Here is a 25,343-nt window from a genome sequence, read left to right on the forward strand (position 1 = left end):
AGTCAGACAGACTTGTTCAGGTCCAAGCTCTGATACTATATCACCTTGGTGAAGTCCCTTAACCTACTGTAGCCTCAATTATCTCATCTATACAATGGAAATAATAACAACATTTATTTCACGGAGTTATGGCAAGGATTACAATGATGATGATAAATTGTGATTTATATTTGAAGGAGTTAGAATTGTTTAGCTACAAAACTTGAAAACATAGGTATTGGGGGATGAATGGGAGATGATATCCATCATTAGATATTTGAACAATTGCTATGGGAAGAGTTGGTGGACTTTTTTGGGGGTAGACTCATATGACTGGTTTAGATAAAGTACTGGGATTTGCAGAGAACAAGACGATACTTGATGTAGAGCAGAAACATTTTGACAATCGGCACTGTTTAAAAATGAATTATTTTCTTCAATCAGGTGGTGACTTCTAGACCACAGTGAATGTGTAAGCAGAGGCTGTTTCCAGGCTTGGGAATGGTCTACAGGGGCAATCTGCACTGGGCATGTGAGTTTGGGTTATCAGGGGTTCCTAAACTTGAGAATCATCTGGAAGTGATAATAAGCAGACATTTCAGATGGTTCTGAAAAGGTGGTAGAAAATTTAGATAGAAAATTTGGACCCACTGGCCTGGAGGATGGGTGCCCTTTCACCTGTATGGGCTACGATAGGATCCCAGAGTGAAAATGCTTCAAGCAAGGAGACTTGAAGATAAGTGAGAGCCAACAACCTTTGGAATCTTTTGATCAGAAGGAAGATTTCAAGCTAAGGAGTATCTGGGGGTCTAGCTGGGATGAGGAGTTAGGGCCAGTGCATGGAGAAGTTCAGGTGCTGTGGGTGGGAACTTGCAGGTTACCAGGGAGGGTCCACAGTGAACGTAGCATTTACACGTAATCGCCCTCTGAAAGAAGGAGCTAAATAATAAATAAAGGCAACTTCAGACATAGTATTCCTTTCCCTGTTGGAGTTCTCTGTAGTTTGAATCATCACCAACCATTTCCTTCATTCCGAGCTATTCTTAATTACACGCTGCGTAGAGATCAATCCACACCTCCAGGCTCCCTCCCCTTCCCAGCGTGTGGGACTTTCACTGATGTCATCCTCCCAGCTGGTAGAGGAAGCACCCAAGGGTCTGCTCAACATAAAAGTGAGAGATCACAGTCTTGTTGACCACAGAGGTGCCAAGGGCTCGAAGCCCAAGTTCAGGGTTTACTTTGAATGGACAAGTTCTTCTGCCTATGCCCAACCCTACTTCCTTCATGTCAGCACTTTTCTTCTTATCTCAAGGTAGTTCTTAAGTTAATTAGTTGCAATTATTAGCTCTACTGCAGTGGAATGCGCAATAACAGAAGAGGCCATCGGGGAGATACGGTTGGGTGCTCTGCGATAACACAGAGGAACTGTAGCTAGTCACACTGATCAATTAAGCCTTAAAAAAAAAAAAAAAAACGTAGAAGAAGAGGAAGTCTCAAACCAAAACCTACTCCTGAACACTCTGAGAGCAAAGGACAACTGAAAGTGCAAAACAGGAGGCAAATGTACTTACACACTGTTCTTTCTAATATCTGCCCACATCTGAGGCAGTGAAATGTTCCTGAAGATGGTCTCCTGTGGGACTGAATCACAGCAGCAGAAAGAACAATGAGGCTTGTTAGAAGCTGTACGTTTGAAGGCTTCTTCTCTTTATTTGCTGTGGGATTTGGGGCCAGTCAGTTCCACCACCTGCAGAATGAAGATAGATACACCAATCTCAAAGGAAATTGAAGTCTTCCATGTGAAATACCAGCGGCTGCCATACTGTCATTGGATAAACGCAGGTTAAGTTCCTGGTTGCCCTCCCTGTGGACTGACTCTCCTGCTGTGCCAAACACAATTTGCTGACCCCTACCTTTGCACCTTCAAGACATCACGATTTTCAAGGATTGTCTGTGCTATTCCAGTACCATTCCTAGCCAAGTATGTCTAAATCTGCATATTTTCTTTCCTTTTTTAAAATTTTTATTTTTTAATTTTTTGGTATTGGGGATTGAACTCAGGGGCACTGGACCACTGAGCCACATCCCCAGCCCTGTTTTGTATCTTATTTACAGACAGGGTCTCACTGAGTTGCTTAGCACCTCACTTTTGCTGAGTCTGGCTTTGAACTCATGATCCTCCTGCCTCAGCCTCCTGAGCTGCTGGGATTACAGGTGTGCACCACCATGCCGGGTCTAAATCTGCACATTTTTGAAGAGGCAGATTTAGACATATTAATAATGTGCATAAGGGTTTACAAGTTATATTAGTTTTCTAGGACTGCTTTGTTAAAAACAATAGACAGTTATTGTCTCATAGTTCTGGAAGCCAGGAGCCTGAACTGAAAATGTTGGCAGGGTCAGGCTCTGTGCGGCTCTAGGGGAGAATCCTTCCTCCTGTCTTCTGATTTCTGGGTTCGCATCAATCAGTGGCTTTCCTGGTTTGTAGATGCATCATCCCTGTCTCCTGGCTGTCTTCTTCCTGTGTCTTCAGGTTGTCTTCCCTGTGTGTGTGTCTGTCTCTGTGTGCCAATTTTCCCTTTTTATAATATACCAGTCCTTTTAGATTAGGACTCACCCCGATGTCCCCATTTTATTTGATTACCTCTGTAGAACCCTTATTTTCAAATAGAGTCCCGTTCTGTGGGGTTAGGGGATTAAGGTTTCAACATATCCTTTTAGGGAAAACCACAACAGGAGTCATACAAATCTAGGCTCAAATCTCGGTCCTACCACTGATTAGATACAGTCTTGGTCAAATGATTCACCTTTCTATGCCTCCGTTTGTTCATTTCTAAACTTGGGAATACATTACCACTATACCAGCAGGTTGCTATGAGTTTAAAGGGGGATAATGCTTTTCGAGAACCTGGCAAGCGAAGAAGAGGGGCATTTTCATGGACTTATTTTTTTAAGTTGTGGTGGGAGAGAAAGTCTTTCCTAGAAGCCCCCTGGAGGAACAGGTCACATTCTCAGGTCCTGTGTAGAAGGGAGGCTGGGAAAGCTGATGGCTGACATTTTCTGCCTCAACAACGGGAGATGAACTCTGCCAGCCAAGAAGAGGTGGGTTGTGGTGGGAAATGCTGAGGGAGAAGGTGACCAAGAGTGTCTGCCAGGCCCAGGTAGCAACTGTCTTTCTTACCTACCTTTTGCTTCATGTTTCCTCAACAGAACTCAGAGCTTCTTTGAATGACTGTGTGGAGTAGATTTGATTTGACTAAATCTGGATGGTGATAGAGTTGGCTGGGGTTTCTCTCACCCCCATGATGCAGAGGGATCTGGGAGGTAGAGGGATCTGGGAGGTAGACCCTTTTATTCCTTCATGATCCAAAGCAGCAAGTTTAAAGAAGTATCTCTTTTCTTAGAAAAGGCTATGTATATATATATATATATATATATATATTTTTTTTTTTTTTCCATGAAGAGTACCTGATGCCTTGGTTCCTTTACCATCTCAAGGAAGGGTTAAGAAAGAAACCAGCTAGTTGTATTGGAAACTTAGGGCAGGGGAGGGTTCATCTTTAGATTTTATTCAGCCTCAGATTCCCAACTCTCCAGCAGGGTTTAGGAACAATAGTATATGATTTTAGGAGGATCGAGACAGTCATTTCCAAGCATGTTTCTTGACATGGAGTCTCTCCTTCAAACAGAAGCTTACAAGGGATCCCAATATACAAAATACATTTCAGCAATGTTGTTCCAGTCATATGGGTTGGATGGGAAGAACCAGGTATACTGCATTTACCATATTCCTCTGCAGTGTTCTTGAAGACATCTTTGTGGAACTTCTCAGCCACCTGGGGAGCTGCAAAACCACTGGAGTACTTCATTGGTAAGGATGCTCTTTCCAATCTGAATCCATCACGTTATGTTAATTTTTATCTGGAGAAGGAGAATGAAATCCTGTGCAACGGGGACAACCAAAGTCCTGCAGACTCACAGAAAACCAGCTCTCCTAGATTTTCCTGAAAAGTTCTATCTCCCTGAAGGAGAGGGATCTTAGCATTCCCAATGGGCTAGCACAACCCCCAAGTTTGTTCCAAGCAGCACTGAGTTGGCAATAGATCCTCATGCTGACTTTAGAGGGCAGAGGACTTCTTGGATTTTTGGGTTTGAAGCCCCCAGCTAGTGCTCTTTCAGGATTTACTATCCCTACAATGCCCTCAATGTATAGGAATGGAATTGGTCTCCTCCATAGCATTGCTGAGGACCACAGACCAGCATCAGGATCCCTGTGGCATCTGAGTATGAATTCAAATCTGGTGTGTGTCAATGTGCTCCAGTGGCTGATGCTCAGACTTCGTCTCTGCCATGATGATTTTGAATCCAGCTTTGCCTCTTTCAGCTCAGACAAACCACTTCTCCACCTCTGTTTCTTCATATATAAGTTAGGAATAATAATATTTCTGTCTTAGGGTTATTATACATATTAAATTAGGGAGTGTGAACAAAAACTCTTGTCCCTGTTTCTACTCTCAGGAAGCAGCCCTGAAGCCACTGTTGTAGAATAGGCAAGTGTGCCTACAACTCCTCCAAAGCTTCGACTTCTTAGTGGGGTTGCTGACACCAGTTTTTGTTTTTTGCTTTTCTTTTTTTTTATACTGGGAATTGAACCCAGGGGTGCTCAACCACTAAGCCATATTCCCAGCCCTTTGTATTGTTTTCTTTTAAATTCTGAGACAGGGTCTGCTAAGTTGTTTAGAGTCTCACTAAGTTGCTGAGGCTGGCCTTGAACTTGCAGTCCTCCTGCCTCAGCCTCCTGAGCTGCTAGGATTACAGGCACCACACGTGGTGCTGTCACCAGTTTTGTGATTAACATTACTTTTGAACACTTGACCCTTCTTTCAGAAGTATGACCTTTGTTGAGAAAACCCCAACACTCCCAGGAGTCAGGGCCCGACTCCTTTGTCCTGTAGTAACTCGGCACCGCTTCTAGCTCAGCACCATGAGCAGAGGTAGAACAGGAAGAAATGGGTGGGATCTCATGCATGCCTAGATATCTTGTTATTTTGGCCACAGGCACAGCTGATGGGGCTGAGAGGTACATGGTGAGCTGGCAGGAAGTACAGGGGCAGAAAAAGGAGTACTCTGAATATGAAGCAGTGTCCTGACTACCTAAAACCCACGCCTGAATACTAAATGGTTGTGAGCACACAGACAATCTGGATTTTTTACAAAATCAGACCTGGGTGTGATCATGGTATTGCAGTTATGATGGATTTGGAAGCTTAAATATTGTGGGTGTGAAAATCTCTCCCAAACTTCTGGTCCTAGTCCAGATCTGCTAAAATAGACTCTTGATAAACAGGCTCCAAGCACTGACATTTTGAACAGTCTCTCCAGGTGATTTTGCTTAGCATAGGCATTGGTTGATTTTTGGGATACCCTGACTTCTTCCGAATCCATGTCTTTTTGATACGAGTCCCTCAGTCACAGACTGGGGCAGATGGGCAGGAGTTTCTTTTGATTTCTCATAATAACTATCACACAGGTGGCATTTCATAGTAGTTGAAGGAAGTCTCTTTTGAGATCAGGGGATCTCAAGCCAAATAATAATTTTCTTTCAATTTCCCCTTAGGAACTTGGCCTAATCATGTAACTGTTGTTTCTCAGAGATAATGGTTGCAGCTTACCCTGCCTCCGAATAATCACGGAGGCTGTGTAACACAGGGGGCAATTTTTATTTGCAGTGCTACAACATTGTTATCTCCCATGTTGTCATCTTCAATGTTCAAAGCTTTCCAGTTTCTCTGGGCAAATTATAGATGGTCATACTTTACTTACCTTGAACTTAGCTGTCACACACTCACAGTAAAAAACCAGAAGGAAAATCCCACTTAAAGGCACACATAGAAATAGGCACACAACTCTCTATCTCTTACACACGCACAAACACACATGCACACGTGCACACACACATAGTTGAACAGCCAGATCAGAGTCTTGGGAGCAGCTCAGATCACTTGCCTACCATGTGCGAGGTCCTGGGTTTAATCCCCAGTACCACAAAAACAAAGAAACCAACAAAAACCAGCCAGTCTAGAACAGGAATGGTACTAAGTCTCAAGATACTTTACATGTAGACAATCTTCTTACATCTATTCTCAGAACAGGCTCTTATTTACATGTTCTTCTAACAGAACTTGATCTAGTTTCCAATCCTCAAGTACAAGAGCAGCGTTCACAGACAGAAATAAGTGGGAAAAAATGGGTAGAAACATGGAGAGCACCAAAATCTGAGAGAGTTAAATGCCCAGTAGAAATGTCAAGGGGGAAACCCAGCAACAAACACATAACAAATAGAGCATTCTGGAGCCTCCGAGTTTAAAGATAGATACTCCTCTGGACCTCCATGGGTCCCAACCGTACTGTGATACTTCTGTCCTGACAGTACTGTATGCTACCTTCTGTTTTTGAGAATGAGTCTGAATCATCCATGAGGCTAAATCACATTCTGTGTTTTTCGTTGGGAAACATGGGCTTGGGCATTCTAGCTAAGAAAGATTTATTCTGGAATGTTCAAAACTTTCAGGCAAGATTAAGCTTCTGAGAGTCCTAGAGTTTTAGAGCTGGAAAACATGTAAGCTTAAGAAAATTATGACTCATCGAGAGGGTATATGACGATAATCTTCTCCGTTAAGCTGACCCACCAGCTGTGACCATCTGCGACCCATCCGTTGAAGCTGATGAACCAGAGAAAGCCTTTTTTGCCATTCCAGTTTTAGATGAATTCAAAAGCCTTTCCACATTGCAGAAAAGGAACTTATAGGTAAAGGAGAAAATTTACTGACTGCCACAATAGCACAAGTCCAACTTCTTTCTACTTCTTCCTTTCCATATCACTGCCTCCTGGGTCATCTATCTGCCCCACCCCACCTCATCTCTCAGGTCCAAATCTGTCCCTATTCTTCAGGTTAGCTTCAGTGCCTCCTCTTCCAGGAAACCATCTGGAAACTTCACTTTGGTCTGTGAACTTGGTTTCTGAACTCCATGAGCTGCTTCTGAGCTCTCTTACTGTATTCTTCAGTCTCTGAATTACAGGTCTCTCCTTGTTCATTCCAGTTTCTTCCTATTAATAGTGTACAGTTTGCTCAAGACAGAATCTGGATTTGCTTCATTTCTATATCTTAATAGCATCTGGCATAGGCTCTCGCATACAATGAGCGTTTGATAAATGCTTGGTGAATGAATAAACAAATAAATCAAGATAGACTTTGCATTTGTCATTCCGACATTGAAAGCTACCTTTATTTATCCTTTGCTTTTGTCATTGTTACATCGTTGACATAGAGAATTAGAGACTTTAGGGGAAATAAGAACTCAGTGACAGAGGCATCCACATGGAAAATTATACTCTGATTTTTCCCCGCCCTCAGGAAAGGACAACTTTCCCTTCTCTTAAAATGTGGGGGCCCCAAAGTCACAGTTTCTCTCAAGTGGGGAGAAAGTCATTAACCTTCATAATGTGGCATGCACTTACAACTACAGCTTCAGAGCACATTTGTTTGACACTCTTTGGTTCATTGGTGCTTAACAAAATAGTCTAAGAGCATCTTAGATTTGTGTAGCAAGAAGGACTTTCTGAATGCTTGATATGCACAGTCCTCTTTTGGCTGTCATAACAAAATGTAACGGCAGGCAGGACACATGCCGTTATCCTAGCTTTTAGATGAATGTGAGGCTCAGCGAACTAATGTGAGCTGCTCAAGGTTACACAGGAAGTGGCAGAACCAAGACCATTTTTTAAAAAAAATTATTTATTATTTATTTTTACAGACTGCATTTTGATTCATTGTACACAAATGGGGCACGACTTCATTTCTATGGTTGTACACAATGTAGATTCACACCATTCCTGTAATCATATATGTGGCATAGGGTAATGATGTCTGTCTCAGTCCACTATCTTTTCTTTCCCCACCCCTTCCATCCCATTTCCCTCCACACAATCCAAAGTTCTATTCTTCTCTTACCCGCCCCCGTTATGTATCATCATCCACTTATCAGAGGAAAACATTCCACCGAGGCCATTTTATTTTGTTAGCATTTGGTGTAGCACCCAAACCAGCAGAGCATACAGAAATTACTATTCAAATCTTTCTTTTTTGGTCTCTGCTCTCTTTGGATGCCTGCAATAAGCATTGATTTATCACTCAGCATTTGGGGGGTTGGGGGTTGAACTCAGGGGCCTCGACCACTGAGCCACATCCCCAGTCCTATTTTGCATTTTATTTAGAGACAGGGTCTCATTGTGTTGCTTAGTGTCTCACTTTTTACTGAGGCTGGCTTTGAACTTGCCATCCTCCTGTCTCAGTCTCTTGAGCCTCTGGAATTATAGGTATGCACCACCATACCCAGCATCACTCAGCATTTTTACCTTATACTGTAATTATTATTTTAAATATTGAGACAATACTGATTAAGTTTATGTGTCAACTTCAGATCTCTGGAGTACCCAGATATTTAGACAAACACTAGTTTAGAAATCACTGGGAGATATTTAAAGATAAAATTAATATTTGGATCAGGAGACTTCCAGTAAGGCAGATGACCTTCCATAAGGTGGATGTGCCTCATCCAATCAGTTGAAGACCCTAGAGAAAAAGACTCAGCTACCCTGCTCCCATACGAAGACTTTTGCCTGCAGGCTATCTTCAGACTGAAGTTGCAACATCCACTTTTCTTTCAGTTTTTAGTCTCCTTGCCTGCCCTGCAGAATATCAGATGTGCCAGCCTCCACAGCTGTGTGAGCCAGACTCACAAAACTAGACTTCTCTCTCTCTATATGCACATTATCTTATTTTTCTCTAGAGAAACTTGAATAATATAGGCAGTTTTTAATTTATGAGGATAACTTGTTTTATGAATGTCTTTAAATTTAGCACTCATGAATCTATGATAGTTTTTTTTTTTTTAAAAGAAAGAAAAAATTTCCCCAACAAAACAAGCAAGCAAATAAAAGCACCTGAAAAAAAACAAAAACAAACCAAACAAAACACCAACCAAACTAAATAACAAAAACCTCCAATGAACCGGACACTGTCTGAAGTAACTAAAATTCCAATGCCTTATTCTGAACACCCACTGTTCAAAGGAAAGAGTTAAAGATTTATTCTCTCCTTCCTATGTAAGTGGCAAGTGCAGAGCAGCCAAGCTTAACTGATGAGGGAAAGTTTTCCTTTACAAAAGAATTCCATTCAATGCATGGGGAAGGGATGGTGGAGTTAGAATTATTTTTTAAACTTTGATGTAGTAATTGATTCAGGCAATGATTCAGTAATTGATTCAGGCATGAAAATCCAAGAAGAACATTGGAGGCTTGATCATGCTGACTCATATGAATCCACTCATTAATTTGTATATCACCAAGGGTGGAATAGCTGGACACCGTGCACCTCCTGACACAGAGCAAACAGAAACATCGATGCAAGAATTTGCCAAAGAGGTAGGTACACCTGAATCTGGTCTTTATCTAACTTCAATGTGTAGGAAATATACGGCAGGTAGAATACACAAATTAAACAATAAAACAAACTGACAAACCCCTAATGTGTAGGGTGACCAAGGGTGAAGGGTGCTATTTATAATCGTAATGGGATAAAGAAAGACGTAAACTGAGACTGTCACAGGCAAAACTTCGAGCAATGTCATCATGAGAATGTGTTTCATTCTAAAAGACGATCACTGGTTCCTGCGTTAAGTGAGGAAAAGAAAAAGGACAGTCTTTCAGGTGAAGAGTTTTGAGAAAATTTAGAACCAAGTGTAATGAGTAGACCTGGTTTGGTTTCCGACTTCAATCACTAGAGAAGGAGGCCACTGTTGACAGGAGTTTCCATGGAATTCTGGCTTTGTAGACACAGGAGGAACATTAAGTTAATGTAAGCAAATCTCTATGCTGCATCAAGATGCATGATGAAATACACGGGATAAATGACCTGACAGTGTTCTACAAACATCATTTTATCACAAGGTAGATTAGGTTAAGATGGCAAAAAATCTTGATAATTGTTGCGTTTGGGTGATCATTTTGTGAAGAGTGCCTACCAATTTTTTTACTTAGTATATTTGCATTTTTTTTAATCTTTTTTTTTTTTTTTTTTTTGTAGATGGACGGAATGCCTTTAATTAATTTATTTAGTTTTATGTTGTGCTAAGGACTGAACCCAGTGCCTCACACATGCTAGGCAAGCACTCTGCCACTGACTACAGCCCCAGCTTCTGAAAATGTTCATAACAAAAATGAGAAGCTAATCAGAAAAAAAAAAGACCTCCTAAAAATCAGTGTATGCCATGGTTGTTGATCTTAGAATACCATTGCCCTTTTATCTGTAATTTGTAATGTTAATATCTAATGCACATTGTACTGTTATATGCAGTTCCAAGTATATTATGTGTAATTTAACCCCATAAACCTTAGAAAGCAGAGAGTATTGTTATCACTGCCATTTTACCTTTGAGGACACTAATGCACAGAGACGTTAAGGAACCACCCTGGGTCACTTATCAAATGGTTGAAGAAGCTAGAGACTGAACTACACAGTATATTTCTAGCATCAACATTCTTGGTTTTTCTACTATTTACTATTTACATTTGGATGTTAGTTCCTTTGAAGAGTCATATAAATTTCCACATCATATAGGACAATGAATTCAGGGCCAAATGAAAAGGAGAAAAAGAGCTTTCTTTTAGGGGTAGCCTCAGGTAAAATTTTAGAACACACGAGGTTTACTTGGGCCATTTTTCTCAATCATCTTTCTGTACCCCCACCTTCATTTTGCTCTCTTCATAATCTCAATGTCTAGTGACTTTAGGTTTTTCTAATCCTCTGATAACAATTGGCTGGGGATGGTTATTCAAATGGAGATCCAAATGCCCATTTCTTTTGATTCGATGTTCTCCATGCCCAGTCCACGACATGTGTTAATACTTGTTTATCAAAAAAGTAAATGAATAAAACACATCCATCCATCAATTATTTCTAACATGGTGGCAAATTATCTTCTTTCTAGAATGTAAATAATTCTGAAATTTTGAAGTTGCTGCTATCAGTTTTTATCATTTTAGTGTGAACTGATTTGTTTTGATTGGACTGCTTTTCAATTCATGCTATAAAGTAAAGAATATGAAAATTGAGATGGAATCTCAGCACAGTTTTGATTTGCATTTCCCTGATAGCTAAAGATATTGAGCATTTTCTCACAAAGTTGTTGACTATTTGTATTTCTTTTTATTTTTTTGGTACTGGGACTCAACCACTGAGCCACATCCCCAGCCCTATTTTGTATTTTATTTAGAAATAGGGTTTCCCTGAATTGCTCAGTGCCTTGCTTTTGCTGAGACTGGCTTTGAACCCACAATCCTCCTGCCTCAGCCTCCTGAGCCACTGGGATTACAGGCATGCACCACGACTCCTGGCTCTATTTCCTCTGTAGGGAAGAGTTTGTTCAGTTCGTCTTATTTTATTGATTGGATTATTTGTTTTTTTCTTAATGTTTTTTTTTTTTTTTTTTTTTTGTGGTGCTGGGGATCGAACCCAGGGCCTTATGTTTGCAAGGCAAGCACTCTACCAACTGAGCTATATCCCCCACCCTTAATGTTGAGTTTTTGAGTTCTTATATTTTCTGATACTAGTCTTAGGTTGGAAGAGTAGCTCGTAAACATTTTCTCCCTTTATGTCAGTTATCTATTCACTCTGTTAACTATTTCCTTTGCTGTGCAGAAGCTTTTTTATTTGATGGCTTCTCAGTTATTCATTCTCTCTTTTTTTCCTGAGCCATAGGGTCTTATCCAGGAAGCCTTTTCCAGTGTCCATTTGTTGAAGTGTTTCCCTGGTTTTTTTAGTCTAATAGCAGGAAAGTTTCTGGTCTTACACTTAGATCTTTGATACACTTGACTTTACTTTTGCACAGGATGAGAGGGATCTCGTTTCATTCTTCTACATATGGATATCCAGTTTTCCTCAGCACTACTTGTTAAAAAAACTGTCTTTCTCCAATGTATATTTTTGGGAATTTTTAAAGAATGAACTGATTATAGTTGTGTGATTGGTCTTTGTGTTTTCTATTCTGTTCCATTGGCCTGTGTGTCTGTATAATTGATATGCATCCATAAAATTATTAGAAGGAAAAAGAATGAGGAATTAAAATTTGACTTGGAGATCAAAGTGGAGAAAGGTAAGTTATGGCCTCTGCTCTTAAGGAACTTATGCCAGAGCTGGGGAAACAGAGACTAGAAGCAAGTGATTCTAATATAGTGGGAAAGTCTCCTTATGGAATTTAGTAGAGGCCACTATGGGTCACAGAGCAGGATCCCAGAGTGGTGGGGAAGGTGAGGGGTCAGGAGAGATTGCACGAGAAAGAGGATCTCAGCTGAGCCCTGACATGCTCTGCAAAAAATTTCAAAGGCTACAAAAAGGCAACGACAACGGAAATATGAAATACCAGAACTGAGGAGGATTTCAGGTGGGTGGGTGGATGGGTGGGGAATAGCAATGAGGCTGAATATGTGGGTGGGGGCCTTCGTGGGAACTGAGGCCCGGGTCAGTTATATGGGACTTGCTCCATCCAGTTCAGCTCCCTGGGGCTCTGCCCTTTTCCCCCAGGTGGTTGTCCCCTTGGGAGCTCAGACAGACATCACAGAAAACATCAACCAGCATAAGTCAAGTTTCCAGTTCTTTGTCCGTGAGAAATCCAGAGATGCAGGGCTGACACCCTTCACAACTAACCAGTGCTGGCAGCCTTGGCTCTTCTGAGGCAAGTGGCTGAGAAGAGCCTAAAGGTCATCTGGATTCTGGACAGATTCAAACAAGGCTGTTAGCTGTTCTGAGATAATGTTGCCAGAAACTTCTGGAAACTCCACTAAGAGGCGAGGTAAGTGGCTATGCTTATTTCCCCTCGATCCTCATCTGTTTCTCAGTAATTGAACATTGTGGGGTTGGCCAATTGCAAAGACATGGCCCCAATACTGTCCACCTTGGCTCTTCACCAACATCCCAAAGTCAGTCTCCAGAGTCAGACCAGGACACTAGCCCCACGTCTGCTGAGTCTGCACTTGGAGATTGAAAAAACTTGTCCACTTCTCCCTGGAGGCTGGAAGAACTTGCACCTCCTATGGCTCCAGGCAGACATATCCTAACACTAGTCGGTTGGCATGGAGACTGTATTATGAAATGCTCCCCCAAAGGTCCTTTGCCTTCCTTTAAACACTTGCCCAGCAATAGAAATTCATTATAGAAAAATTGAAAACTATGCCTAAGTATAAAGAAAAAAAAATCACAATTGCCGGAGTTCCATTTTGTGTATGCAATTTTGTTGCTTGTGCTCCCAGGCATACAGAAACACGTGTATGTATTTTATATATTTATATATATTTTTTACTATTATGGAATCATATTGTATATACTATTCAGAAATTATCTTTTTTCCCCTTATTGGTATATTATCCACATATTACAATTTCTATCAATTCATTGCTACAATGAATGCATTCTATTTCCATGTAAAGATACACCAGAATTCTAAACCATTCTCATTTTTGAGCATTTAACTCATCACCAATGTTTTATTCTTTATTCGCTTTCTACATACTTCTTATATATGCATTTGATTTTTTTCCTTAGCAGAAATTTCTGGAAGTGGAACTGCTGGGTCAAATATTTTCAAATTTCAAGGTGTTTGATGCAAGTCATTGCCCTATAAATAACTTGTTATGAATGTATAGGCTCAGCAACAGGATGGAAGAAACACTTTGTCTTCCATCACTGCCACCCGTCGTCATCATCTTCTTCATCATTGTCATTGTCGTGGGAATTGTCATGGTTAGTATACACTGAGCAGTTAGCAGGTTCCTGACAAGAGTCTAAGCATTTCATTTGCAGCAAACTGATTTAGATGTCACAACAGCGCTGGCAGATACTGGGATTATTCACAATGTAGGATGGAGAAAGTACAATTCATGATTTTACTTAAAAAACAATGTAAATGACAGAGTAAAGAAAACGTTATTTCCTCCATTTTCAAATACACTTTTGACAATGGTCACCTTTCAAAGTCTTTTATGTGCTTGTCTAGATGTTTTCTATGCATATAAAAACATCTAAGCGTGGGAACGTACTTTTTATTAAAAAAAAACAATAGAATTATGGACACCATCAAACTCTTATGAAACCTCCATTTTCTTCTAAGAATACATCATGGTCATTTTTCCATAGCAGTTTCCATCTTTCCATAGCAATACGTGCAGATTTACCTCCTTGCCTTTCACAGGTGCTTGGCGTTCCATGTATGAACATACCACTTTGGTTTATGTGTCTCTCTCATCTCCTAACCAGGCTGTAAATGTTGTAAAGTCATAGCCCAACCTCATGGCATTTAGCAAAGGTCTCAACTCATAGCAAGTAAATACGGAGTGGAAAAGAAAAATTGTTTTTCTACAGAATGCATGTTTTCTCTCAAAGACCAACTGCACCACATGGAAATGCCAATCTGAGAAAAGTTACCCTGAGAGAGTCATAAATCTCTATTTAATCAAGGTCATGAATTAGTTAATGCCGTTCGTAACTGGCTACAGTCGGGTCGGGGATCCTGGAAATTTTTTGAACGTTTGTTTTCGTAGGAGACTAACACTTTGAAGTTTCCCAAATAGTTACATCACCAAAAGCATCTTAAGTAGAGGGGGAAGTCACTAGAAAAGATCTCATGTCTGGGTGTGGCACTGAGCATGTCAGTATGAGCTTGAGCAGGGCCTTTCTCTCTTGCTGTTTCATTAGGGGTTTGGGCTGGTGGGGCGTGAGCACCCTTTCTTATAAAGTCATGACATCCCACTAATTTATAATCCAGAACAAAATTCACCTTTGTGAGGCATATGGTGGGAAGGAGCATGGCAGCTCATGTTCCCTCAAGAATAATTTTAACTCTTGGTTCGTACACTTGACATTTTTTGAGATGGAAAAATACATAAAGGAGAGCATATGATATGGTCTCAGAGTGAGAGTGAGAAGTGAGCCAGATCTGCCGTATGTTCTCCCAGAAATGGTGCAGGAGAAAATCAGTCTATGCTATTCATGCCCTCCTACTTCAAGCACCTTCCAAACAGATTTAACCACGATTGGAATACTGTTAGGAGGAGCCAGAGGGACACTAGGTAGGGTCATATGCAAATTCACTCATTCTATGCAAAAAGTGAAAAAAAGAGATGCCAACTTATACGTACACTGTGATTATAAATATGTGCAGTGTATATAAAGAACGTCAGAAAATGCAAGAAAATAGTATAGTATGATCTGAGTAATGGGATGATGGGTGAATTCTATTTTCTGGTCTGCCCTTTGCTATATTTTTCTCAACATTTTCTAAATGAATAGGCATTCCTTTTATAATAAAAGGAATACAATAGAAAAATATCTTCAGATACTAATTAAAAATGAATAAGCCATTATGATGCATGTTACTGGACATTGCTTCCAAGTAATTAACACCCTCATCTCTTTCTTTTCCTTCTCCATATTTTTCAAGATGACCTCAACAGATGTGTCTCAGAAGGGAAACAAATGATCCTGCTAGGGCAGTTGCTCATTTCCAATTCATTCCTTCCCTTTTCCTTTCCAATGGAACCCTGGTTTTCTTTGGAATGTTGGTATCCCCAACAAAAATCCACATCTTTCAGTCTTCCTTCTAGATAGAGGTAGGCATGTAATTAAGTTCTAGCCCACGGAATATAAATAGAAGCTGTGGGTGAGCCTTGCAGCTAACTCAACGAGCATGTGTCTCTTTGCTTTTCTTCCCACTCCTATCCTTGCCTAGAATTTAGACTTAAGGTTTGGAGCTTCGGAAGCCAACTTTTAGTGAGAAGTCTACCTGAGGGGTGAAGAAAAGTCGGTGGAGCAGAAGTAAGGTATCTGGGATATTGGGGGCATCTTGGAGGGTTCTGTTTCTGGCTGAACCATTTTGCTCCCAACCCTGGACTGCAGGAGAAAGAACTAACTCCACATCCTTGTTTTAACCACAATATTCTGTGTGTGTGTGTGTGTGTTTAAATTAATCATAGCTGAGCCTAATTTCTAACTCATGTACCTGGAACAATAAGGCAACAATAAGGCAAACTTTAATTCCTAACCATCTTTAAAAAAAAAAAAAACAATTTTAGGGGGAATGCAATTGAAATTCACTGGGGATGGAAAGAAAAGGCAACATTCTACTAAAAATTAAGGATGGTCTCCAAAACACCAATCAATTGAATTTGTTTCACATAGTCCTCATGCCTCGCATGGTGGTGATTTCATTATTTTTACATTTGGGGACAATAAGCGTGTCAATACACCCCAGCAACTAGGAAATCAGCGCACCACCATATGCCTGAACTGAGACCATTTGTCACGGTTTATGTTCCTTCCAAAGACTGCAGAACAGACCTTGACTTGAAGAAGCACCAACGTGGGGATAGTTACTTGAAATGTCAGATGGAAAACACGTTAGCAAATGGGGTGCTCGTGTGCATCCTGGAGAGGGGAAGGACTCAGCCTTCTGCAAAGCTTCCTGCTGCAGCTCTCTGATCAACAATGCTCCAGCTATTGTTTTTCAAGACAAATTCTCCAGTCACTAGATGTTTAATTTTACAAGGCTAGAGTGAGAAGAGACAGGAAAGATCAGGAGAAAGAAAAGGTGCTGGGTTAGACATGTCAGAGCTGAAAGGACCTTGGAAGGTTACTCATGAATTTTAGCACTTTCTTTATGCAGATGAGCAAGTGGGGACTGGTGTCCCCCAGGGAGAGTGACCGGGTTTGAGATGGAACCCTTGGTTACTTCTAACTGGCCTCATTCATTATGAGCCTATCTACTGCATCCCCAGCTTTCTGTACCTAGGGACATTGAAGCGTCTCAGCTTCCTCCCTACTGTGTGTTGCAACAGCTCTGTTCTAGAGGGATGCAATTTTTGCTCTACAATGGATTTAAAAGATCTTTCTTTTTCCAACGAGAAACAAAGTCATCCCCAGAGGATGGAGAATTCCTGATGTGTTTAGTCCTTTAGTAGGTACTGTTGGGGAGTTGAAACAGATGTGTAAGACACTCAGTCTTTTACTTGAGGTACTTAAGATCCAGCCAGGAAAGAGAACACAAAGGAAATGAATAAGATTTATAAACTAAAGGAAGAACTTACCTTTGCATGTAAAATAGTCATCCAGGAATTCTACAAACCATCCTTAGCAATACAAAGATTTAGTCCACACTTGAAAATGACTATTTTTCACTTGAACAAATTTCTGAGGTCATGTTCTTAGACAGGGTTGCAGAACAAAACCTGGGGTTAGGTGGGAGGAGATTGGAAGTGGATTATTCTCTTTACTCATGGACTTAATCAGAGCTTTTTGATATGGTGGAAGGGCAGAGGGCAGATCTTCAAAGTTAGACATACAAAAATATTTATATAATGTGCCTATGACTTGTAAGTATATGTATGCATGTCTATATAATGCATAAAAGACACAACGTATATTTATTTAAGTAGACATCCACAGGGAGTATCTTCACTGATACCCAAAGGCATTTGGAGACCAATACGTTTGGAGGCCACTAGTTTAGACAGTGAAAATGTTTAAAATTGGGAAAATGACATTACCTCTCAGGGTTGTAGTGATGATTCAGACATTGTCTGCAAGGGGCTTAGTATGTTTTTTCCTGCCTCCTGGTACATTTCACAAGCACAGAGCTCACATCTGTTATGGGCAGTGACGCATCCCCTGAGCCTAGCACTGGGTGTGCACAAAGTAGGTGCTTTATAAATATCTGTCGGATAGATGAGTGGTCTGTAGGTATATACAGTTCCTTCCACATTAACTGTACCTCCACCTATATCTGTGCTCCACAAGTGACAAAATTGGAGTACACAGAACTGAGAATGATGACGTTGTGGCAGGAATAACTCACTTTCTGCATGCAACGAAGTCAATCATTCTTTAACTTAGGTTGTTATTATTATTGGTAAACCTGCATAGCAGACAGTGATTCACCGGTATGCTACGACTCTGCGCTTTCAGCCACCTTTTCAACCGCATCTTATCACACCTTCTGATCTAATCTGAATCTGGATTCTTTCACCAGACACATTTATAGAGATCACTGTCTAAACAGTGCTTCTTTCTGAAACCAAAAAGGTGTAAATGAGAGAAAACGAATGTAAAGTTCAAGAGCAGAAAAGATCTAGGCTAAATATAGGGAGACCTTCTTGATGGTGAGAGTTGTCAAATTCAGTATTATCATTTTAGTAGTTATTTCCTTCTCTGGGTCTTCTGATTTTTCCCTGAGCATGTGTATAATGATTGCTGCATGTGAGTTTTTCTCCCAAATTCAACCCTAAATATCAGCGTTTCTTCCTCTCTCAATGACAGTCCCTCACTGATAAACTGCCACGATAGGGATGTCTTTATCATATTTGACCCATGCTCCAGATTCCAAATTCCACTACCACGTTTCCACTGAGTTACTCTTTTGTAATTATAAATCCTTCTTTCAAACAGCATATTTTGGACTGGGGAGATAGCTCAGTTGGTAGAGTGCTCGCCTCACAAGCCCAAGGCCCTGGGTTCAATCCCCAGTACCGCAAAAACAAACAAACAGCATCTTCTTCTCTCCCTAAGGCACTTTGTGTTTCCAAACCAAGTCTCCATCCTGCAGGTATCTCCAGAGCTTTGTATTGTGTGCTTATCAACTTTCAACTGTATGGAGGCCACCAGGCTGGAGATGTGCTTAACAGAGAACCAGCAGATCCCAGCCTATGGTTGGGGTTTAATTAAATAACAGCTGGGTATAGAGAAAACTTGAGTAAAAAAATATAATGTGCAGACAACTTCCCACTCTCTTGGGAGATTATGGAACAGCTAAGATCTTTCTTATTATTTGGGTCACAAGGCCCTTATCTGGACCTGACAGCATGAGAAGGTTAAACTTGAATCAAGGGTCATGACACAGGTAGATATAAATGCTCTTTTGCTTTCTGTATCTCAGCCACTAGTGTTCTCTGGGAAGATGAAGTCATGGGAAACAAGCTGTCCCTGACACTCCTGAGAAATACTGGGTGGACTCAGTCTGGCCTTTCAACCTCAGGGAGTTTTGCCTCAATCTAGAGGATCATGTCATTCAAAACACAAACGTAAAGGTGGGGAGTGACACATCACAAGAGTGTGTCAAGTCTGTATCTATCTTGACAAATCATTCTGTGCCTCCACAGAGATTCTGGGCAGCTGTGGGGTCAGAGTGCGAAGTCAGAAATGCGTCAGGGTCTCTAGGCTCTATGACTTCCATCCTAAAATTTTATGGAAGATAAGCTGGAACCCCCTGTCTCTGAAAGAAGAATAATGGTTTCTGTCCCGACACGTTTTCAGGAGGATTCAGTGAGGAACCTAACACTGGCTTGACGGCTTTTCCAGGACTCGTGGGGTATCTGGAGAGACGTGGATCATTTGGAGCTAGTTCTGAGCTTTTTCTGCTTCAATCAAATAGTTTTGCACATGAGGCCCATAGCTTTTCTTTGTGACTTGTCCCCTGTCCCGACACCTCCAACTCAGTACTCTGCCTCTGCTCACAGGATCAAGTAACTGACCTCGAAGAGGCTTGAAGTGTTAAGCCTCCCTTCCTGAATCTTAAATATTCCCTTTAGGCACTGAATTAGTTTGTTCTAACAAAGTGCCACAAACAGAGTAACTTAAACAAGAGAAATTTATTGTCTCAACCTCTGGAGGCTGAAGCTCAGGATCAAGGTTTCAGCAGGGATTGCTCCCTCCAAGGTGCTAGGGAAGGACCGTTCCCAACCCTTTTTCTATCTTCCGGTTCTGCGGATTGGGGTCACATCTCTCCAGTCTTCACGTGGTGTTCTCCCTGTTTGCACGTCTGTGTCCAAATTCCTTTTTATAAAATCATCAGTCATATAGGATTAGGGGCCCTCCAGACTCCCATATGACCTTATCTTTACCCACATACCAGCAACGACCCTATTTCAAAGCAAGTTACATCTGAGGTGCAAAGGGCTTCAACATATAAATGGGGAAGGAAGGGTGCAGAATGCGACCCACAACAGACACTTTTTCTTCTTTGCAAAGTTCTACTGCATGTGACCCCTCTCCAACCTCCCATCCGTCCCTCTCAGCACTCCCATAAGTGAATTTGAACTGGCCAAGCCTTTAGGTGATGTGAGCCCTCTTTATTATTACTTCGTTTGCTGGCATACTAATAATGGCTTTCATTCTCTTGAAATCTTACTATATGTCAGATGTTTATGAATGTTACTTCAAACCTCATCAATGTCACCATCATATCCATGTTTAAGTTACAGGAAAAGGTTAGGAAGTTAAGTGACCATAAAGCTTAAGACCAGTAGTGACCCTGGGAGTAGTGACCCTTGAGATAGGCTTGCCTGGTTGTAAGCCCAGTCTTTGTCCACTCTTCCCCCGTGTCTTCTGGAATATCAGGGAATAATGTTCTACCCAAATCACAAAGATTTACTTTTTCCTCTGATGGAAAACCATCGCCATATATGTCAGAGGAGAAAATCTGCAAGTCCATAAGATTATTTAAAAGACATGTATTGAATAACCTTCTAGGCATTGGATTGCAATTCTAGACAGAGAGAGGGAGAGAGAGAGAGAGAGAGAGAGAGAGAGAGAGAGAGAGAGAGAGAGAGAGAGAGAGAGAGAGATAGATCAGACAGGCTGAACAAACAAGAGAGGTCACTTTCCTTTAATAACTGTGAAATAAGAGATGGCAGAAGGCACCACCCTTTAGAGCTGAGTTCAAATCCTGCCTTCCTTGTGGGCCAACTATGTGGCTTTGAATGAGCTTTACCTGTGAGCCTTCAGGTTCTTATCTTTAAACTAGTTTTCATTTTACTTCTCTAGGAGAGGAGTGTGAAGGCTAAATGACAATATGAATAAAACATACCCAGCATATAGCAAAACTTTGATAAATCTCCCCCCACTTCCCCATTTCCCTAATCTTGGAGTGTTCTGCATGTGTTCTTCCCACAGTCGTCATGTGAATTTGACCCAAATGCTGCATTCACTTAAATACAAAGTGCACCTGAAGAGAGCGCAATGGATTAAAATAAAGTGCCCTAAGGGAGCGCTAATCTCATAAGGAAACTAAAATAAAGCAGTATTCGAAGGTCAAGGGATTTCTTGGGTCTAGCTGGTAATCCATTCCACCAAGTTTTAATAGCAAATTTCTAACGCATTAGAACCTTACAGCTGTGCAACTAATAATTCCATTAGGAAATGAAACTTTAATTAAAAATAAGAAATAATTCATGAAGGTTTAAAATAGAGGCAGGTAAGGAGATAATGTTGCAGAAAGAGCCCTGGGGCAGGGATAGGATAAAGGGGATGACAGGACATTGGTCCCAGCTCTAAGGCCAAAAACTCCCGGGAAAATCATAATTTCTCCTGGGTTCACTTCCTCGCTGGTTGCAATGGTTTGAATGTGTTCCCCAGATGCTCATGTGTTAGAAACTTAATCCTCAAACTTATATGTTAATAGTATTAGGGGGTGGGGCTGTAGGGGTACTTAGGACTAGATGAGGTCATGAGGGTAGGGCTCCTATACTGTCATTAGAAAATTTTAAAGAGGAGGAAGAGACCCAAGCTGGCATGCTCACTCTGTCTCACCATGTGATACTCTCTGCTGTGCTATGATGCAGCAAGAAGGCCCTCAATACATGCCAGTACCATGTTCTTGGAACTGTGAATTAAATGAACCTCTGTTCTTTATAAATCACCTAGCCTGTGGTATTCAGTTATAGCAACAGAAAATGAACTAAGGTATCAGTAAAATTCTTAAAAATACCTCTAACTTTTATAAGATTCCAAGGGTAGATAATCTATAGAAGAGATTGTTTTAAGTGCTAAGAACTTAGTTTCTGCTTAAAGAACATGAATTCAATGAATCCAAAATCAAATCAACCAGAGGCTCGATTTATTCCAAATTCACCTTAGAGTGTTTTTTGTTTCCTTCTCTTCTTCTTTTTTCTTTCTACTATATTTTTGTTCCCTTTATCTGTTGTAGTGGTTATTATTGCTATTATTATTATTAGTTTTTTCTCCTTTCTAATTTATTTTTCTATCCTCACCTGTTAATTTTTCCTCTTTAATTGACTAATATAAAATGAAGACATAATTGAAAATATTTTTATTTGAAATTTTTTGAATGTTTATTTCATATTTCTAACTTTACCATTAGATAGGTTGAACATTTTATATTTCTCTCAAAAGAAAACATTAAATAATATTAGTATCATTGCATTCTTGTGGTCCACTGATATTTTTTTCCAATGATGAATATATATTCCCATGAAAGGGGAAATGAGAGAGTTGGTCCAGGTGAAGTTCACACTAAAGCTCACAGTTAAGAAATAGCAGATTTCCTAGAAGACACTGTGAATTTACTGTTTTTACCCCTTTCTTTATAAAATAGAGATGGCTACTTGATCATAAAAGAAAAAAAATCCTACAAGGTTGTTTTAGTTAAGATCCCATTGCTGTGACAAAATAACTAAGAAAATGAAACTTAATAAATGAAAAGGTATATTTTGGCTCATGGTTCAGAAGTTTCAGTGCATGGTAACTTGAGTCTATTGCATTAGGCTTATGATAGCACAGTGTGTTGGTTGGTGGTAGCGTGCGGTAGAGGAGGCCTGTTCACCTCATTGGTCAAGAAGCAAGAGAGAAAGAGGATGGGGCAGGGGCCCCAGCAGCCCAACAAGAGATGCCCCAATGACCTAATTTCCCTCCACAAGGTCCTGCCTTATTAAAGTTCCACCACCTCTCAATAGTACCACAGGCTGTTGGCCAAGCCTTTAACACATGGGCCTGTAGGGAGCATTCAAGATCCAAACTATAGCAGGATTTTCAGTATAATTTTAACATCACATGTATAAAAGAAAATATGCTTTTTTGATACAATAAGAACACAGATAAAAACAAATGTCAAAATCTGAAAACAAAGTAACTGGGGTCTCTTCTCCTTGTTATAGCTACTTGTTTATTGAGAGTGGAAGCTGAGCTCATTGTTAAAGCAGGCAGGGTAGGCTGCACCGGGCCCTGCTCTTCCTGTTCAATGGGAGAAACAGACACTTAATATCTCACTTTGTCTTCACAGTCTTAGAAGACATTGGGCTTTTACAATCAACGGGCCCCACCAATTTGGCTTCCAAGCTTGATTTTCGTCATTCCTTCTATCCAAAATGCCATCTCCTGTGCCACCCTCCAAATTCCCAGTACAGGTTTGTCTTCCTGGAAAGAGCCACTTATCTTTCAGTCAAAGTCCTCTTATCTCTGAGGCCTGGGTCTAAGCTGACACGGGCCATTCACCCTCATTCCAGTGTCCCTTGAGCCCCTTCTGCACACGAGGCACCTCTGTGGACTCCTGCACCTGTGGGGAGCTCTAGCCGAGCACTGCAATGCCCTCTGGTCCCTTGTCTCAGTCACCCGTGACCCCTCTTCCTTCGGGTAGGCTACAGAGACCAGAGGGCAGGGGTCTTGATGCACTTGTTTCTTTGTATGTTCATCCAGGTCTTGAGAAAGAAGAAGGGTTGAATAAATCACCAAATGAACATTTAGGTTGCCTTGAGCTCAGGGAGAGAAGGATTAATCACACACACACACACACACACACACACACGCACGCACCACAGAGATATGGAGATAATAATGCAAATTATGCAAGCAAATGAATGAGCAGGGTAATTTGTTTATTCATTTGTTTGTTTGTTTATCATACCAAGGATGGAACTCAGGGGCACTTGACCATTGAACCACATCCCCAGCCCTATTTTGTATTTTTATTTAGGGACAGAGTCTCACTGAGTTGCTTAGCACCTTGCTTTTGCTGAGGCTGGTTTTGAACTTGAGATCCTCCTGCCTCAGCCTCTGGAGCTGCTGGGATTATAGGTGTGCACCACCACACTTGGTACATTTATTAGTCAACAGCGATGAATAGACTGAGAGACATGTCCAGCAGTGTTCTGGGGAATGGAAACACCAAGCTGTGGGATTTTGACCTTTTTTGATTATTATTATTATTATTATTATTATTATTATTAATTATTATTATTATTATTTTGAGACAGGATCTTGCTAAGTTGCTGAGATTGGCTTTGAACTTGCCATCCTCCTGCCTCAGCCTCCCAAGGCCCTGGGATTATAGGTGTGCACCACTGCACTTGGCAGGATCTTGACTTTTAATGAGTCCTCACTAATTTTGTATTATAGATTGGAGGACTCGAGGTCAAACTTTTTGATGAGAAGCATGGCAGGAAACACGTCCACAAGCATCATAATCGCTACCTCCAGGCATCAAGCGAAGTCTCGAGTGCTCTCATTTACATAACCCTGGCAGCTTGGAGGTCCTGTCACCGGACTGAGGCACGAATAGCTGCTAAGTGGAGGAGGCAGGTTTGAACCCAGGCTCCAAGCCCTGTCATCTTCATTGCTCAACAGTGACTGTGTGCCCTAGACCAACTCATTGTCACCACGTGAAGAGCTGCTAAGGACAGAGATAATAACAACCTGGAGTCAGTCCAGAATGGTCACCTTGAATGTAAAGGATTTGGAAAGTATAGGATGGGTCTGAGGGGGTGTCATTCCTCCCCTCTCTCTCCCTCTCTCTCTCACACGCACACACACACACACACACCACACTCTTGCACCCTGTCCTTTTAACCCTTACTCAAAACCAACCTCTCCTATCAGGAGTACCAGTAGCCGACTTCATCCTACAATAGTACTGCTAATATTTTGCATTTGGAGAATTCAGCTGAAGACCACTTTGGGCGTCTTACCTGAAACAGTTGCTTTATCCGCGAAGAGGAGGACCAGAAAGCAGAAAGTAAGACAGAAGACCAGCTTGCTTAGCCAAGCAGGACCCGTGTGCGGAGAGAACTGGAGCCCCAATAGGGAAGAGTGAGTCCTCTATTGCAAGTCCACTGGCCTCTCCCCAATGTCCAGTGGCCTCTCCCCAGTGCCCCACATCCAGCTCACACCATGGTGCTTTTCTTCCCCAGGGGAGCAGGATCTTTAAAATGAAGGCCAGGTCCCCTTGCCCAGTGGGCCCCAGGCGCACTTTGCGGCATCACCACCAAGTGAATGGGAGGGCTGTGTGTCCACGGTGGCCTCGGGAGCGTACTCCTTACTGGGGTCCTTGCCTCGGCAGTCATACAGCACGCAGGAGATGAGGAACACCAGGAGCAAGAGGACGTAGCTCACCACCAGGATGATCAGGTTCAAGGTGACAGGGTCGATCTCTAAGTAGAACTCCATCACCTCTCCCACGGCGGGGACGCGAAT

General features: G+C 41.3%; 1 protein-coding gene across 1 annotated transcript; it reads right to left on the reverse strand.

Moving 5' to 3' along the window:
• Window positions 1-1,556: 1,556 nt before the first annotated feature.
• Window positions 1,557-25,316, reverse strand: Smim36 (small integral membrane protein 36). The gene is given in 3 exon segments (XM_047543184.1): window positions 1,557-1,726; window positions 24,839-25,144; window positions 25,146-25,316. Coding segments are annotated over 2 exon segments (282 nt in total). The 3' UTR covers window positions 1,557-1,726; window positions 24,839-25,033.
• Window positions 25,317-25,343: the final 27 nt, after the last annotated feature.

This window comes from Sciurus carolinensis, chromosome 3 (genome assembly GCF_902686445.1).
Source record: "Sciurus carolinensis chromosome 3, mSciCar1.2, whole genome shotgun sequence".
Classification (NCBI taxonomy): Eukaryota; Metazoa; Chordata; class Mammalia; order Rodentia; family Sciuridae; genus Sciurus; species Sciurus carolinensis.